This window comes from Liolophura sinensis, chromosome 7 (assembly GCF_032854445.1).
Source record: "Liolophura sinensis isolate JHLJ2023 chromosome 7, CUHK_Ljap_v2, whole genome shotgun sequence".
Taxonomy (NCBI): domain Eukaryota; kingdom Metazoa; phylum Mollusca; class Polyplacophora; order Chitonida; family Chitonidae; genus Liolophura; species Liolophura sinensis.
The window spans coordinates 54273464-54289739 of record NC_088301.1 but is presented as its reverse complement, the minus strand read 5'-3'; the positions used below and the strand labels follow the sequence as shown (position 1 = coordinate 54289739).

Genomic DNA, 16276 nt, shown 5'->3' with positions numbered 1-16276 from the left:
GCTTCAAGCTGGTATTTCCGGCCTGTGCGATGTCAATTTCGGTTGCTGGAATTGTGTCTATACATTGATATATAAACAACAATTAGTGCATTGTAACTAAACTATATAGTATGTATATGTAGATGTGCCAAAAGTAGTAAATCGACCTTTGAACAGTATTTGAGGGCGTTCATGTCCTCTGCATTTTTTAACACAACTCAACGATTTTCAGAATATATACAGTATACATATACAGCATATATATTTCCGGCAAAAATGTACACCTCAGGAAAACAATAAGACCGGATTCGTGATCAGGGCGTCAAGCTACGTGGGATAACATATTTAGATTCTTCAAATTCATTTTTTGTTTTCATGTGACATCACTTAATTTTCATACACATTGCATTCTTTCTCCTTCCAAATAGGGTTCAGAAAACGGTTGTTTTGTGTGTTAAATTTCAAGTCGATCGGACATTGTGTTCTGGAGAAAATGAATCTCAAATGTTTTAACTTCAATCCAAAATGCCCTCAGTCACGACACCCAAAATTTTACTGGCAAGAGCACATATCCGGGTGTACCGACCTTTATGGCAGTCAGCTGCTGAAGGCACTGGACCTGTCGCACTGTTTACAACACGGGCCACAGGAGACAATTATGGAAGCCCATTAGTGTCACGTTAAAAAAATAGGTGTAAAAAAGTCGAAATTTCGAGTTTTTTCTCGAAATATAGACATTTTCCTCGAAATTTCGACTTGTCTATGTCGAAATGTCGCCTATTTTACACCCAATTTTTTTATGTCCTGTCATGTCCGGCGTATTACTGTATACTATGTGTGCGTGTCATCAGAGTGTGTGATTGACCTAACACGAAGTAGAAATTTCGAGAAAAAAGTCTAAATTTTATGGACAACGGTCTGAATTTCGAAAAACGTCTAAATTTGCAGAAAAGCCGGAATTTAGATTTTCTTTTGTCATTGCCCTGATATCGCGATTTGGAGCAAACTATGCGTGGTACTTCATACGATGTCTCCGTATGTCGTCAGAGTGTGTCATTTATTAGATGTTGAAATTTCGAGGAAAAAGTCGAAATTTCGAGAAGGAAAGTCGAAATTTAAGGTTTTTACTCTCCATTTTTTTCACCATGACACTAATGGGCTTCGGTAGACGATCTCTACTTTTACAACTAATTTCGAAATCCTGTCACACCGATGTTTTGTTTGTGACTGTAATAACACAATGCAGGATACTGTCAGTTACACGCATCGCCGAATAAAGCCATGCCTTTAGAAAAATTGACCAGATGTCTTCGAAACACACTACGGTTAAGGCCCGTTCTCACGGTGCGAATTGTAGTAACAACTTGTAGCATACAACCTAGTAGAACACTCGAATCATTTCGATTTTGATTGCATTCAACGAGTTGTGAGCCAATCGAAAGAAATGGTGCTCTGTTTTCATGCTACAAAACGCATACACTGGCCAATCAAATCGCTTCATATGTTTCCACTTTCCCCCTTTGTGTCATCCATCAAAAGCTTGTCTACAGTCATATCAGAAAAAGCAGACGATACAAATGTTAAACCAGACTGGTTTTAGAGCTCACTGAAACTGAGCAGTTTGTTACCCTCTGTCAAGATCTACTATGACATACACACCACGTAAATTACAGTGAAGAACTTACCAGGACACAGGTGCTACAACAACGCCAGGCCTTAGCGACGAAACCGAACGAGAAACACGCGATATCCGAGACAAGTGGCGTGAGGTTTTTGTCGAACACTACAAATCGAATGCTACAAGTTGGTTATACAAATTGCATCGTGAGAACGGGTCCGTACGGATGATTCGAACGAGACATTCCACTTGATCAATGAACCAAGTATACTTAACCGAAAGGACTGACATCTACCACAATGAAGCCAAACAAAAGAAAAAATGATGTCCAGACTTTTCCCTCCCAAAGTTATTACTTGCATCTACAAAACCACATGTAAAGTGTGACCCTAACAGCAGGCTAGCCGCGAAGATTACAAGTCTGCGATAGCCCACCGTCTCAGTTCTCACCTCACTGATACCGTTGTGTCTAGGTGTATCCGTTGCGTATCCGGTGCCGGTACCTTGAAGCCTCTTTCAGTTACCAATCGCTTTTCAGTTAATTCAAGCTTTATTTCTTTTTTGGAAGGTTCCTTTTTTTAATATAAAGCATTGCTTCGATTGTCTGTAGTCTGTTTCTCAGTTTTAAATTCTTGCCTGTATTCACCTCTTTGTGTAATCAGTCACATTCACAATCCAACTTGCCTCTTGTTAGTGACACACGACACGACATGCACTACAAATCAACATACTGGACGTCCAAGGCTTGTGAAATAATTATTGTGTAGGCCTATAGCCAATATTTAGTTTGCAAATAAAGACGTTGGGGATATCCTTAACTCAACCTACATGGACACATCACACATAAGAAAGTATGTATTTTTTCATACTACTCATGTTACAAAATTATAAAAATTATCAATTATGATTTCAAACTTATGTGCTTAAAAAAAGTTTCTGCTGAAATGATAAATCCGGACTAAAACCTATGGTTCCTCAGTCCAACAAACTTTTACTAACACACGTTACGCGATAGTGTTCAGTTCCTAAATCCCTAAATTATGATTAATTTACCACAATGAACATCGAATCTATGCGTCGAAGCAGGCATTCTTATACCAGACGTCAACCAAAACGGACAATCCGGGTCGCAAGAAAGTATATAAACTGCGAAATTAGGCCGGAATCATGTTGTCCATAATCAAAACATGTACATGCATGTCTAAATCTGGAAAAATTGACCAAAATGAACATTTAATCTATGTGTCAAAACAGACATCCGTATATATATCACACGTTAACCTTGGCGCACGTTCCGGCTCAAAAATCGCAAGACGAATTCCCAAAATGACGTTTAACATAAATGCCCAAAGAACTAAGAAAGTATTTAAAGCACAAAATTAGGACATGGCCATGCAAAGAGAAGCAGTCAACCATTATCAGTGATGTTGGAAGGACGTAATGAATGAATGTTCTAGGCGAATGAGTGAAATCAGTATTCAAATCGTGTATTATGTTAGTACATCATATGTAAAATATGTATTTCATTTGCATATATCTCAATCAACGCGATGAGTACTGTCCCAGTCCTTGGTTAAGCGGAATGAGAAACAATTATGAAGCAGAGTGCCAGAGATTCTGGACGCTCTGTCCACATTTACTTACAAAAGAATCATACTTAATGTAAAACTTCCGAAACTTAGATTGATGGAATAACCTTGACACACCAGTTTTTTGCAGTAATAGCGTTCACTGAAATCGTCACATAACACACAAGATCTGACAAATGCTACAAGGCCAAATATGTACCCTTTGGTATATTGTTACCCAAGTAAGGATAATTTACAATGTCAAAATTGAAACTTTTGTCATAAAGTCTTCGAGATGTGAGACCGTTTTGTCTTAAATGCTAGCCAGATAAGATGTTCCATCTGGAAAGCCTTTACATTCATTTAAATGCAAGGAAGAAGGATATACTTGTATATCCTTCGCAGCCTGTGTCAAGTACAGGTTGTTTAAAGCTGACCGATCATCAGTGCCGATTAGTGAATGAGAAAGATCGGGTCTGGAGAAGATTACTGTTAATAATTTCTTCATATGGTTGTATTCGTAAGGAACAAGTATAAATCAGCTGAAAGGGGCGCATAATTTGTACACATCAGAATACCTACACACTGATGATATGAGGCATTTAGATGGATATAACACTTAAAACTACACTACAGCTGGCAGTTTATAGCAAAAATATTTTATGACTGATTTAATAAATGAACTATTCCGCAAAATCCAAATCATGAACTTTCATTTTAAGTAAGTTGTCCTTAATCAGTTTATATCTGTCTCAGTTGCGATTTGATTTCAAATGTGAACATATTAATAGAGGCAATTTAATTGAACATGATGTGATTAGTATCGCCGGATATAGGGGATTAGACCCGACAAGATGAGATCCTGGGAGTACAAACCGAGTTCACAAATTACCTTGATCAAAACGAAGGGACAATACTCTGTATTACTCTGTAACGTGAAAGCATGTTAAAGCAAATCCTGAATCTTGATGAGTATTAAAATTGAATAGATTGGTCATTATCATAGGAGCAAATTCTGTTCAAAGATTTCACCAAACTACGTGCATAACGTTTTGCGATAAAGTTCCTGGCAGACAAATAAACGCCGGCAAAAACATAATGGCCTTTGGCAAAGGTAAATATTATGTAATGCACCAGGGATTATGAACTGACAAGAAATTTGTACACAAGTTAAAATACAGAGACTGGGTGAAGGCGTTTGATGGAACATTACTGAGATAGCAGTGTTTGTGGTAATAACTTGGGACGTTGATTGAAATCATCACTCAACACGAAATATAGCAAATGTTACCGAAGGTGAGATATGTAGCCTTCATTACACTCTTAACTTACTCGTGGGTTCACTGCTACCCAAATAAGGTTAATTAACAATGCCAAAATTGTAGCCATCGATTTTTTCATGAAGTCTGCCTGACAGGAAAATATTGGCGTTTTTGTCCATATACAATTAAGCTATATCATCTAGACAATTTGCGGTTACCTTTTAAATCCAACGAAGAGAAATTTGATATATTTCTTTCACAGCCTTGGTTTAAGCGTTCGACTGAGGAAAATTGACAATATAGCCTGATTTCTCCGGTTTCGTCAAACCATTCGTCAACTATCACACAGTATTCCTTGTTCTGTTGGTACTCTAATGTATAATGTAACGACCACAGACAATTATAATCTGATTTTACACTGCCGATGTCCGGTGAGCTCTGTGTGTTGCTAGTAATATCTCCGTGATATTTCCGCCTTATATACATGCAATGTAATTAGAGACTGGGTGTCAGGCAAACGAGTACTTAATCACATAAGGTAATGTCTGGTCAAGAATTAATCCGTGGTTGAAAACATCAATCCGTTATGAGGCCACTGATATTTATAGCCATCAGAGGATATTTGATAGTCATTATTTCAGACTATGTATAGTTATTCCTTCATTCCAGGAATGAATAATTCGGATGATTTTCAAAATGCCGCCACAACAGTAACAAAAGATTTATGAATGTGGCAAACATCACAGGTTTTAGTTTAAGCAGATTATTATTTGCATTTCTTCAGTGTAAATAAACATCACCAAACCATATCATATGTATGAATAATATTTCCTCTGTTTCTGCTCTTTACCTAACAGCAAAGTCCCATTTTACATATGAGGGTATTCGTGAGTCCGATCGGGCGTTTCCATTCACCTACCTGATATCGGTACCCAGAATTATTATTAGTTGTTGAGATCCATACCCTGGTATAAAATCACGGCTAGATTCTAACTGGTCAGTATCGTTTATACTGGCAGTGTCTTTCCCGTCTTATAGCGCCGCGAGTCAGTAGTTCAGATGGATGATGGTATATACCAATCGTTTATTTTAGGCCTACAGGGAAATCAAACATCCTTATATAGCTTTAGTTACCCGTAAATTATTTGCTAGGTAAGGTTACCCATAGCTTGTATCACCAGTAGAACGTAGATTAAGAGGTACCAGTTCATATAATAATTCAGGGATTACTCAGGGTGTGACCAGTGCTGTATCGGCCACTCTATAGTGAGAATCCTAATTTGGTTGGAAGCCAAGTTAGAACGTACAGCGCCATCTGGTAAAGTTGCTGAATCACAAGATGCTCTCTAACTCATCACTGATGCCACAATGCTGTGTACCAATATTCTGTGATAGTTTATGCTTAGAATTAACTGGCATAAAATGTCATTAACAGCTTCAAACATGTTCAAACCGTTATTAAATACATACCAGAAATATTATAAGAATTTAGAAGATTTAACCTCCATAAGGACGTGAGAGTAATACTTTACTGATGAATTCAAAATGGCCGTCTTCGGCGATCGTGAGCGTTAGAAAACAACTACAAACATGGATTAATTTAGATTACCGCAGTGGTAACATGGATTGAAACAGCCTTAAAAACAAATAGGTTTGTAAAAAATGCATCGTATCTCACATTAAAATGGAACACCTTTTCGCATAATTTAACACAGGAAATACACAATTTGGGAAAGACCTTTTTTACAATTAGACTTTACGCGGAGGTGGGTGTCACACTACCTTCTTCCTCATCAAAATAGCTGCCCTTTGCTGTTCAACAATAGCATAAGATTCATAACACATTTAAAACACTTCATGACACAACTGCAGTCCAGAAATAACAAGTTAATCCGAAATTTAAAGAAACTTATTGGAGTTATAGTTCATTGTACTTGGCTTTCTTGTGAATGTCTCTCATTCGTGAAGACACATCTTGATCAGGACTGAAGTCTATATCGCACTGGTGCCTTGATCGGCAGTCTCGTAGTCGATGCTCTTCTCTCGATAGGGTCTGTGTGTTGGTGCTGTCATGACTTGGAGATTCTTCCTCTGCTTGGATGGTAAGCACTAGGTCATCAAGCTTTAGAATTTTCTTCACAAGTGAATTCACCTTGAGATGTTGAGGGTGAGATGATTCTTAACATAACTGAATGCCTGAATGTGGTTCAAGCGGTGGTAAGTGTGGCCTGTACAGCTATTTCACCATGTACAACAGATCTGATTGTGTTGATTTGTTCTACCATAGTTTCGTCCATTTTCCTGGCCACCTGTTCTTTTCATACGAGACAACTCGGATGTCACGCCGTTGGTAACTTTCGCCAATACCTGCTGTCATATGAATACGACTATATGCAGAATCTGTTAAGGAGTAATCCTCACCAGGCCCGATCTTTCTCATGAACTAAACGGTACACTATATACAATCCACATGTAGTAAAGGCTTTGAAAGATAGACAACCACATTCGCTGGATTTAAAAGAAACCACAGATGGCACTTCTAATGTGAACCTATATTTGTGCAAAGACCAAAACGGTTTCCTTTCTCTCAGACTTTACGACAACAGGGTTAGTTTGAATTTTTAAATTATAAATTATACTTACTTGGACAGCAATATACAGAAGTTCCTGAATATTCCATGTACATACCTCGCCTTGTTGCACGTGTTAGATCCTGTGTGTTAGCTGAGGATTTCGGTCAAAGTCAAAGGTTATTACTGCAAAACTGGTGTGTCAAGGTTATTCCATCAATCTAAATTTCTATAATGAGTATACTTCTCTTGTAAGTAAATATGGACAGAGCACCATTTTGGCACTAATTTGGTTATCGGATCGCGTCCATACTTTACATGTATCTATTTACTTTTTGTTGAAATATGTGCTATGTGAGTTGTAGAATCTTTACTCGAACAGTGCATGCGGATAAACTGAACAATGTTAGTTATACAATGACCATTCAGGCCCATGGGCAGCGATGTGGAGGGGTGGTCTGGTGCATGGGGTCGTATAATGGCACGCGGAACAACAGCAACTGTTTTTTCTAGTGTAAATAGGATATGTATGTCGTTAACATGGTTAAGAGTTTAGTTTGTTCACATAATTCTTTGGAAGTTGTCATTTCCACAATGTTAACGTGTAGAGATTACAGGATGAATCACGTTTCACAATAAAGCTGCCAAGTCGTGCATTTTAGACTGGCACGACGAATAGCAAATGTTCTTATTACATGTCGTTGTTTGTGGCATTGATAGGCACACGCTCTGGTAAAGTCACAGTACATGTGAGGCAGGGACAGTGATGATGTAATCCGTATGCATTCTGCCAGGTATTCACAGGGGGTAAATATCATTTTACCGTGTACATGCATTATTGTGTTAAAAGTTCTATATGACCAGAGCCATGAGACTGATAACCTATATGGTAACTGTGACACAAATGTTTCATGAGACTGGTGAGCTTTATGATAACTGCGGTAGTAATGTATGTTTGTGGACTGCAGAGAAACCCTATCAACATTTATGTTACTGTGAACTGTAGCCTGAGTTACAAGTTACTGTTATGAACACTGCCTGTATGTGAATTGTGTGTTATTGTCAATGCAGACAATGTCTAATCTCAAGTTTTATTTTTCTGGGGTTTTTTTTCTCGGGTTTGTCTTTTGTTTTAAATTTTACAATAAAAATAAGATTCTAAAGTCCAAACGAGCTGGCCTGGAGTTACTCTGTCACATTTATAAATCAACTTTTAATCTGGAATTCTTACACGAGACCATTTTAGAGAAACTGGATAAACAATGTCGCGTCATTCGTACCCTCTTCGGTATAAGAGGCGAGACACTCGACCCTTTTGCGGCCCCCCTTACATATTACAACCGAAAGCCTCGCATTATGGAGTCCTCAGTCTGGTTGAGAGAAGAACGCAAGATATATATTACACTACCACTTTCGCGTTGAAAATGGTATTAAAATATATCTCAATTGTCCCGTATACGGTAACGAGAAGGAAAACAGCAAATTTAACACTACTTCTACATGGCAAAATGTTGAACAAGGAACCGGTGACGGATGCCCTCTCGGCTGGTTGAAATGTCTCGCCCTTGACTGGTTAAAACTGAAAGCATGGCAGCCCGTTCCATTTTTCCAACGTGGCCGTTTTTGCTTACTTTAAATTTCGATATATCGATTACCGGGAGCCTACTTTTTTAAGCTCAAAGTGTGACCTTTTATCGGTACATGTATACATTTAGTCTTTTCTTTCAAAGTAAATATCAGCAGATATACGGAATTTTTTAACTTGAAAAATTCTCAAATTTGTGTGTTAAGATGGCAAGATCGCAATTTTTATTGGAATTCCTATTCAGCATTGGGATAAAATCCTAGATAGTTCTCCTCCATATTCTAACGTTGTATGTGATAGAAAACATGCAGGCATGGCTTCATAAAACATTAGCTTAGTGAGAATTATCACCTTGCTGAAAATAAGCCACAAAATAACGTAGGCTTAAATACCCCCACTGCGTCTGCTGGAGGAATTAACAGATGTGCACGTTTTCATTCCGTTTGAATGCTTACATTGCCCATTTTTGCAAATTATAAAACACGCGCACGCATTTATGAAAGTGCAGGGTAACCGGGCCTAACACCACCCCCACCCCTACCCACCTCCAGCTTCCCGTTTCCTAAACCACTGTATAATATAAAAAAAAAAAATACAAAATGTACGGAAACGGTTTGCTTTAAACACGTCAGATGCATCATGTTAGTCAACGCATGTACATCAGGCACGGAGTCATGTAAAGCTGAGTTATCTACCCTTGTTTAGTAAGGATGGGGAATTCCCACTAGATGACGCTACTGTTGAGCTACAAGAAGCGACGGCACTGATATCAGAGATGAAAGATGTGTTATGACCAACGGTGGCTGAAAATACAAAATCCGCGAAATAGCACAAGATTATGGATGATTGGCAGCAAAATTGCAGTTTATACAGTGGGTCTCCTCAGCAAACTTTGGTTAGGTAAATGTACCATGGGCTGTGTTTTTGAAGGCCTGACCGAGCAGTAGACAAATTACATGTACCGGTATCATACTCCTTGCAGCGCCAGGGCGTCTATGTGTTGGTTTTACCTTCGCTTTACATCACTGCCACCATTAGAAGAGCTTGACCTTTGGAGCCTGTGTGACGCCCGTAGGCTTAGCTTCACCATTAAAATCCTCACGCGGAACAATAATTAACATTCGTTGATAAAATTGTTTCCGGTGTTTGTTAGAATCTTGTTGTTCATACTTTAGATGAAGAGAATGGATTTGTATCAAGTATCGTCATTATCAGAAACAAAGGTTGAAACGGAGCGTTTGTGTCGTCTGACATCACTTCCTGCCTCCTCACCGTGACCCCTGTGACGTTCAAGATTTCTTTAAAAAATTTGCTAGTTGTGCCGTACGTGGCAGTGATGTAAAGGGAATGTATGAGATGTATGTGCTGTAAGGTGCATGGTACCAATATATCACTTTATCATGCGTGAGACAAAATACACTTTTCATTGGGCAACAATGGGGTCACGTGGGGTACAGATATATTCTTGAATCCTGCAGATGTCAAATGTGTCTACTGAGTAGGTTATCTCCCTTGGTTGGGGCCCAACAATGGTCCCATCGCTGCAGCGATTCACATATACATTGGTCTTCTGCACTGAATTGATTGTTCTTTGCATGACAAATTCGTTACATGGTGATTCAGTGATAGGATATGCAAATATATGGTGTCAATAATAAACACAAATAAAGTATGTGAAACTCCAATAAAATAAGAAAATAACAGCGATCTGTAGGTTGTTTGTATTAAAGCTAGCAATCCTGTAAACATAAATATGCTTATTTATTTATTTGATTGGTATTTTATGCTGTGTGGTGCTCAAGAATATTTCACTTACCGATGGTCTCCAGTATTATGATGGAAGAAATCGGGCTGAGCTATTTACAGCATATATAATAATGTTTTTCATTTTGCAAGCTGTGTTTTCTTGAAGACATAAAGTGATTGTCTTTCAGGTTCAAGAATATTTCACTTACCGCTATACAATAGTGTCCAGTATTATGATGGAAGAAATCGGGCTGAGCTATTTACAACATATATAATGTTGTTTTTCATTTTGCAAGCTGTATTTTCTTGAAGACATGAAGTGATTGTCTTTCAGGTGGATTCAACTCTTTGAATTTAGTCAACAAGGAGTTATTATATAAAGCTTTGGAAAATCGTCTGCCAGAACAAGGATTGATAACAGTTGCTAACCATTACAGTTGTTTTGATGAGCCTTTGCTTTGGGGTAGGTCATGAATTAGGACTATCATAAAGGTCTTTATTTCATATCTATGTGACATACGTACATCTATTTGCATTTTGTAGTGTTTTTTATTGTAGTAAACACTTCTCTACATGATGTTTGTGAAGTAAAAGTAAAAAAGGTAAAATACCTGAGACAACACAACTTTCTGCTATGCATGGATACTCTTTTCAAGTATTTGGACTACTCTGTTTTTTATTTTATTTGACAGGAACGTTGAAATGCAAGCATCTGGTAAATCACAAATTGATGCGATGGTCACCTGCAGCCCATAACATATGCTACACCAATTACATCCACGCCTTGTTTTTCAGTCTTGGGAAGAGTGTAGCTCTTCGTAGATGTGATGGTGTGTATCAGCGAGGCATGGGCTTCCTGTCAGACAGGCTAAAACAAGGTCATTGGGTGCACTTTTTTCCAGAAGGTGAGATAACTACATGTGTATTGTCTCACTGGAAGTGATTAAAAGGTTTGTACAGTTTTAGAAAGTAAATATTTCTCAAAGGACTGGACCTGAAGATTAGTTAACTGGATAGTTAGATGACAATACCTTCAGAATGTTCAGAGTGTATAGATGTATAGAAAAGGTGGAAATTCAAAGTACCGATACCATTTTTTATTGGTTTTGTAAAATTTAAAATAAATTAAATAAAGTAGTGTGTAAGTACTCTTTATTTATTTCAGGGAGAGTTAACCTAAACAAAGAACATTTGCGACTCAAATGGGGTATGTGCAGTCATGGTTATCCATTTTATTATTTTTCATTCCATCCCTTACCACTACCAGAGGAAACTATAGGGTTACCCCTCGTCATTCCTCTTATCACATAGGCTCAACACACATCAGTTTCTCAGATTTTTTTTTTTCTTTTTCACATTGATTTTTTTTTATTGACAAGTTATATGACAAGTTACTGATCATCGTCTAGTTCATTGTGTTTGCCCATTTTTAGCAGCATTAGAGCTGTTGTCCTGTTTTGGACTTTTAACATTTTTTCTGACCTTATCCAGAACTATTTGTCATATTGAAGTGAAGCTTAGTATGTGGATTCTTATCATTAGCTCTGTTTCATTTGTGTCCCTTTATATTATGTTAAATTTTCACCCAGTCTCTCTTTGAATTAAAGTACCTGTAGCCCTTTAAGTTTTATAGAGCTGTTTTATTTCCTCTTTCAGGAGTAGGACGACTTATATCTGAATGTAACATCACCCCAGTCATCATACCAATGTTTCATTTGGGTAAGTATGGTGTAGTATTGTCAGAAACATATCCAAGAACATTGCTAACATTCTCCAGATAATATTCTAATAGGAATTGATATTTGGTGGGTTCCAATGCAGTATTAATTCTTCAGTGCAGCCAACTAGCAGTCATTAATATTTTCCAGGCCACATATTCGGAGCACTTCACTCGCATGATGCCATGGTAAGCAGACAATCAGGTGAAAGATACCACAGGAAGGTTTAGGGGAATGAGTAACATTGGGCCAAATACTCAGTTGACACTTGTATTTTCACATATTCAAGACCGCAAACATTCAGATATTTGAAAACATGGAGTTTTGTATTAACTTCCAATGTTATTCATGTTTACATCCACCGTGTCTGAGAGTAAAGTGTGATGGCATGAGTGTAACAGCAAATGTCTGCAGTCTTGAATATGTGAAAATACATGTCTTAGTCACAAAGTACATGTATAAATCTTTTAGTTACATAAATAAATGATGGAATGACCATGGCTTTGTTGTGAGCAAGATCATCGTGTGAGCAAAAACAACAAAGAATAGAGGGATTTCTACACCAATGGAATGAAGAGGAGAATGAAGAAAATGTGTTTGACTGGAATGGTACTTCCAAGAATAAATTATATTTTTTTAATATAAATTATGGTATGTTATAGGTATTGATGATATTCTGCCGAACAGAGAGCCTTACATACCCAGGATAAGAAAGGTATGATGGACAGTTAGATATTAATGCAGTGTATATTTGTATGTACATGTATTAACAGATTAGAATTCAGTATTTGTGAAGGTCATTGTGTTGACTAATGTTTCCCAATATTCAGGGAGATGTTTTTAATTTTTAAATTAATAAGTAAGCTCTAATCTTAAAGTTGTTCTTTGGACAAAATTGCATGCATGTTCAAGACAAGTTGATGTAAGATCCCATATACAGATCTGTATCTGATTTAACAGAGAGTGACCGTCCTTGTTGGAGAGCCTATCGAGATCTCAGAGGAAATCAGTCATTTAAAACAAGCTCACAAAACACCAGTAAGTCTCACAGATATTGAACTGAATATTTTATAATGTGTAGATAGAATTTTAAGTCAGCCACAAACATATGTATTTAATAATCAAGAATCTTCTTGTATGCTCTCTTTTACTGTTTGTGTGATGGCTTAGTATAAGCTACAGTGAGCAGTGTATCATTGTATATCATTGTATATCTACGAGTTTTAAACAAATGTACAGTTTAGGATCTATTCTCAGTAAGAAAAAACTGTGCATGTCTTACATTTAAATCCTGGGACCATCAAATGCACATGTGAGGTTTATCGATCTGGACAGAGAATGTTAAGGTTCCCCAGCTTCCTTTTCTCTTAGGTACTAGGCACTGCTTGGTGGCCATAAGGTAGTGATTGGTTAAAACGGTTGCGAAAGATGTATTAAATTTGATTCGTCTGGTTGAGCAATGGAAAATAGCCATTCGTACATTAAATTCTCAGTCTATGAAAATGTGTGGTGCCATTGTGTTTAACACTACCAGCATATATGGAGCATAATTCCCACCACAGGATTGATATGTGTTTGTATACATTTATTTTGAAGATTATAAATTATGGTTGCATTGACTTTGATGGAAATATTAAATATCCATGTATTTTTGAGAAAGTAAACCATCTGTGTGACAGTTTCATGTTCTATTTCAGAGGGAAATACGGAAGTTCATCACAGATTGCATTCAAGAGGAATTGAGAGTTCTCAGGGTACAGGCAGAACAAATTCATGCTGCCTGGAATAGTTGACAATAAAGGCCAAAGCTCATTGTGTGTGACTTCATGAAATCGTTTTTTGTGCTGTGATCATCACTGTTATCCACCAGCAATCAATATTTTCTGTCCATGATTTCAGAAATTGTCAGCTGTGTAATGTATGAAATTTGAGTGAAAAAAAGAAATAACAATAGGCAGCAGCAGTTATTCCCTTGCAGTGCTTTTTGATTGTGACAGTTCTTGATACAATGGGTGTTTTTGTCAATTCTCCGAGATATTGTTCTTTGGCAGTACAGTTGGATTCCAACAGTTTTGACACAATCCATACTTCTGCCATTTCATCGCAATGTTCCCTCACAGAAGTTTGATTCGCAGTTTGTCCAACTGAATATTTGTCATTTCTTGCAAAGACTGATGTTAATTTACAGTGCAGTTTGATTCTGACAGTTTGTGACAATTTTTTTTTGTTTCTTCCAGATACTAATTTTGCTTCTGTTTAAGCTTACAAAAGATTATGATGACCCTTTCTTAGAGGTAAACGTTACATTGCATGTAGTGAATTTAAGTGTCATTCTTTCCAGGTATTTATTCTGTGCAAAAGTATAAAGTTTGTTGTTAGAGACTTTGTACACACTCATGTTAACCTATAAAGCACATTTTGTACTTATTTTTTGTATAAGTTGAATATCTTGAAGAAATGTGCAAGCTTACTCTGTATATCACCTTTTCCAACAGTCAATATTTACAATTTCCAAAGCCTTAGATAAATGTAAGTACATCATGGTAATCACTGGGAAAAATATGTAAATGTATGCTCTTTATTCCTGCAGGATCCTGTTGCCTTCATCTCTCTTTAATTGGCCCACTATCACTGTCTGTGGGTCTTTGTCACTGTAAGCAGCTGATGATGCTTGTGGGACCGTTCATTGTAGTCTGTTAGATGTTATTGGCGTGATACGATAATGTTATTAGCACAGGCATTCTGCTGTGCATATGGCTGGGTTTAAATATTTGCCGTTAAGAAAGGTAAAACTAAAAAGCTCAGATATTGACTTGCATTGTTCAAGGCTTGGAGAGCTGTTTATCTAAGCAGTTTTAATATTTTACCTGTAGCTCTGATGCATACCATATTGAACATATTTCATGAAATGTTAGTCTTTTCACAGGTGCAACATGTATTTTCCATGGTAAACCAAAGTAGATCTTGCAAATTCAGATTTAAGTACATGTAACCTATGGTACATTTAACTCTCAGTGTGAGGTGGTCTTTCATAATAACATCTTTCCTGGCAACAGGCTGGCCAAGGTACGCCACTTCCCATGGCCGTAAGTTGATTTTGCATAACTTTAACACAGTAACCAATCTCCACTCATTCACATTCACTTTGTTTTGGAATAAAGATTCTGATGGAATTTTTCTCTAGGATTTCTTGTTTGTGCTTCAGTGTGTTTTAATAGGCCCCTTACTACCCTTATGTGTACCCAGGAATGTCCTACACAAATTGTTAGCCCCGTCTTACAGGTTTGTATTAGACCTTATCCTACATGCTTGTGTTTGACCCTGTCCTACACACGTGTGTTAGTCCCTTTCAAACTTTTGTGTTAGAACCTGATGTAAATGTATGTAATGCAGGTACATGTGCACGTTTTGAAAATTTACTCAGAGCATGACATACGGTTCCAGCCGAAAAAATTTTGTTCATGTAACATGCCAAATGGTAAAGTTTGTCTGTAACTTGCCAATCGGTAAAGTTTATCAGTAACTTGCCAAATGGTAAAGTTTGTCAGTAACATGCCAAATGGTAAAGTTCGTCAGTAACATGCCAAATGGTAAAGTTAGTCTGTAACTTGCCAATCGGTAAAGTTCATCAGTAACTTGCCAAACGGTGAAGTTTGTCTGTAACATGCCAGTTGGTAAAGTTTGTCAGTAACATGCCAGTTGGTAAAGTTTGTCAGTAACTTGCCAAATGGTAAAGTTTGTCAGTAACTTGCCAATCGGTAAAGTTCGTCAGTAACTTGCCAATTGGTAAAGTTTGTCTGTAACTTGCCAATCGGTAAAGTTCATCAGTAACTTGCCAAACGGTGAAGTTTGTCTGTAACATGCCAAATGGTAAAGTTCGTCAGTAACTTGCCAAATGGTAAAGTTTGTCATTAACTTGCCAAATGGTAAAGTTTGTCAGTGACTTGCCAATCGGAAAAGTTCGTCAGTAACATGCCAAATGGTGAAGTTTGTCTGTAACATGCCAGTTGGTAAAGTTCGTCAGTAACTTGCCAAATGGTAAAGTTCGTCAGTAACTTGCCAATCGGTAAAGTTCGTCAGTAACTTGCCAATTGGTAAAGTTTGTCAGTAACTAGCCAAATGGTAAAGGTCTTGAAAAGAGTGTGCATACATCTGACAAAAGGCATCAGATATGGTGTGCACGTAAAATAAAGCGCTTTTTTATATGTTCCAAACACATCTGTTAAGATT

The 16276-nt window shown here is 37.4% G+C and overlaps 1 protein-coding gene across 1 annotated transcript; it reads left to right on the top strand.

The window, feature by feature from the left end:
• The first annotated feature begins 9345 nt into the window (after positions 1–9345).
• Positions 9346–15212, top strand: LOC135470394 (tafazzin-like). The gene is made up of 8 exons (XM_064749311.1): positions 9346–9482; positions 10663–10791; positions 11021–11233; positions 11494–11535; positions 11985–12047; positions 12709–12761; positions 13007–13084; positions 13744–15212. Exons 1-8 carry the CDS (start codon positions 9365–9367, stop codon positions 13837–13839), a joined length of 792 nt encoding a protein of 263 aa, XP_064605381.1. The 5' UTR covers positions 9346–9364; the 3' UTR covers positions 13840–15212.
• Positions 15213–16276: the final 1064 nt, after the last annotated feature.

Coding starts and splice junctions, on each gene's coding strand:
- LOC135470394 (XM_064749311.1), top strand. CDS start 9,365: ATGTGTTATGACCAACGGTGGCTGAAAATACAAAATCCGCGAAATAGC. Junction 9,483..10,662: donor CCTCAGCAAACTTTGGTTAG/GTAAATGTACCA, acceptor ATTGTCTTTCAG/GTGGATTCAACTCTTTGAAT. Junction 12,762..13,006: donor ACATACCCAGGATAAGAAAG/GTATGATGGACA, acceptor CTGATTTAACAG/AGAGTGACCGTCCTTGTTGG.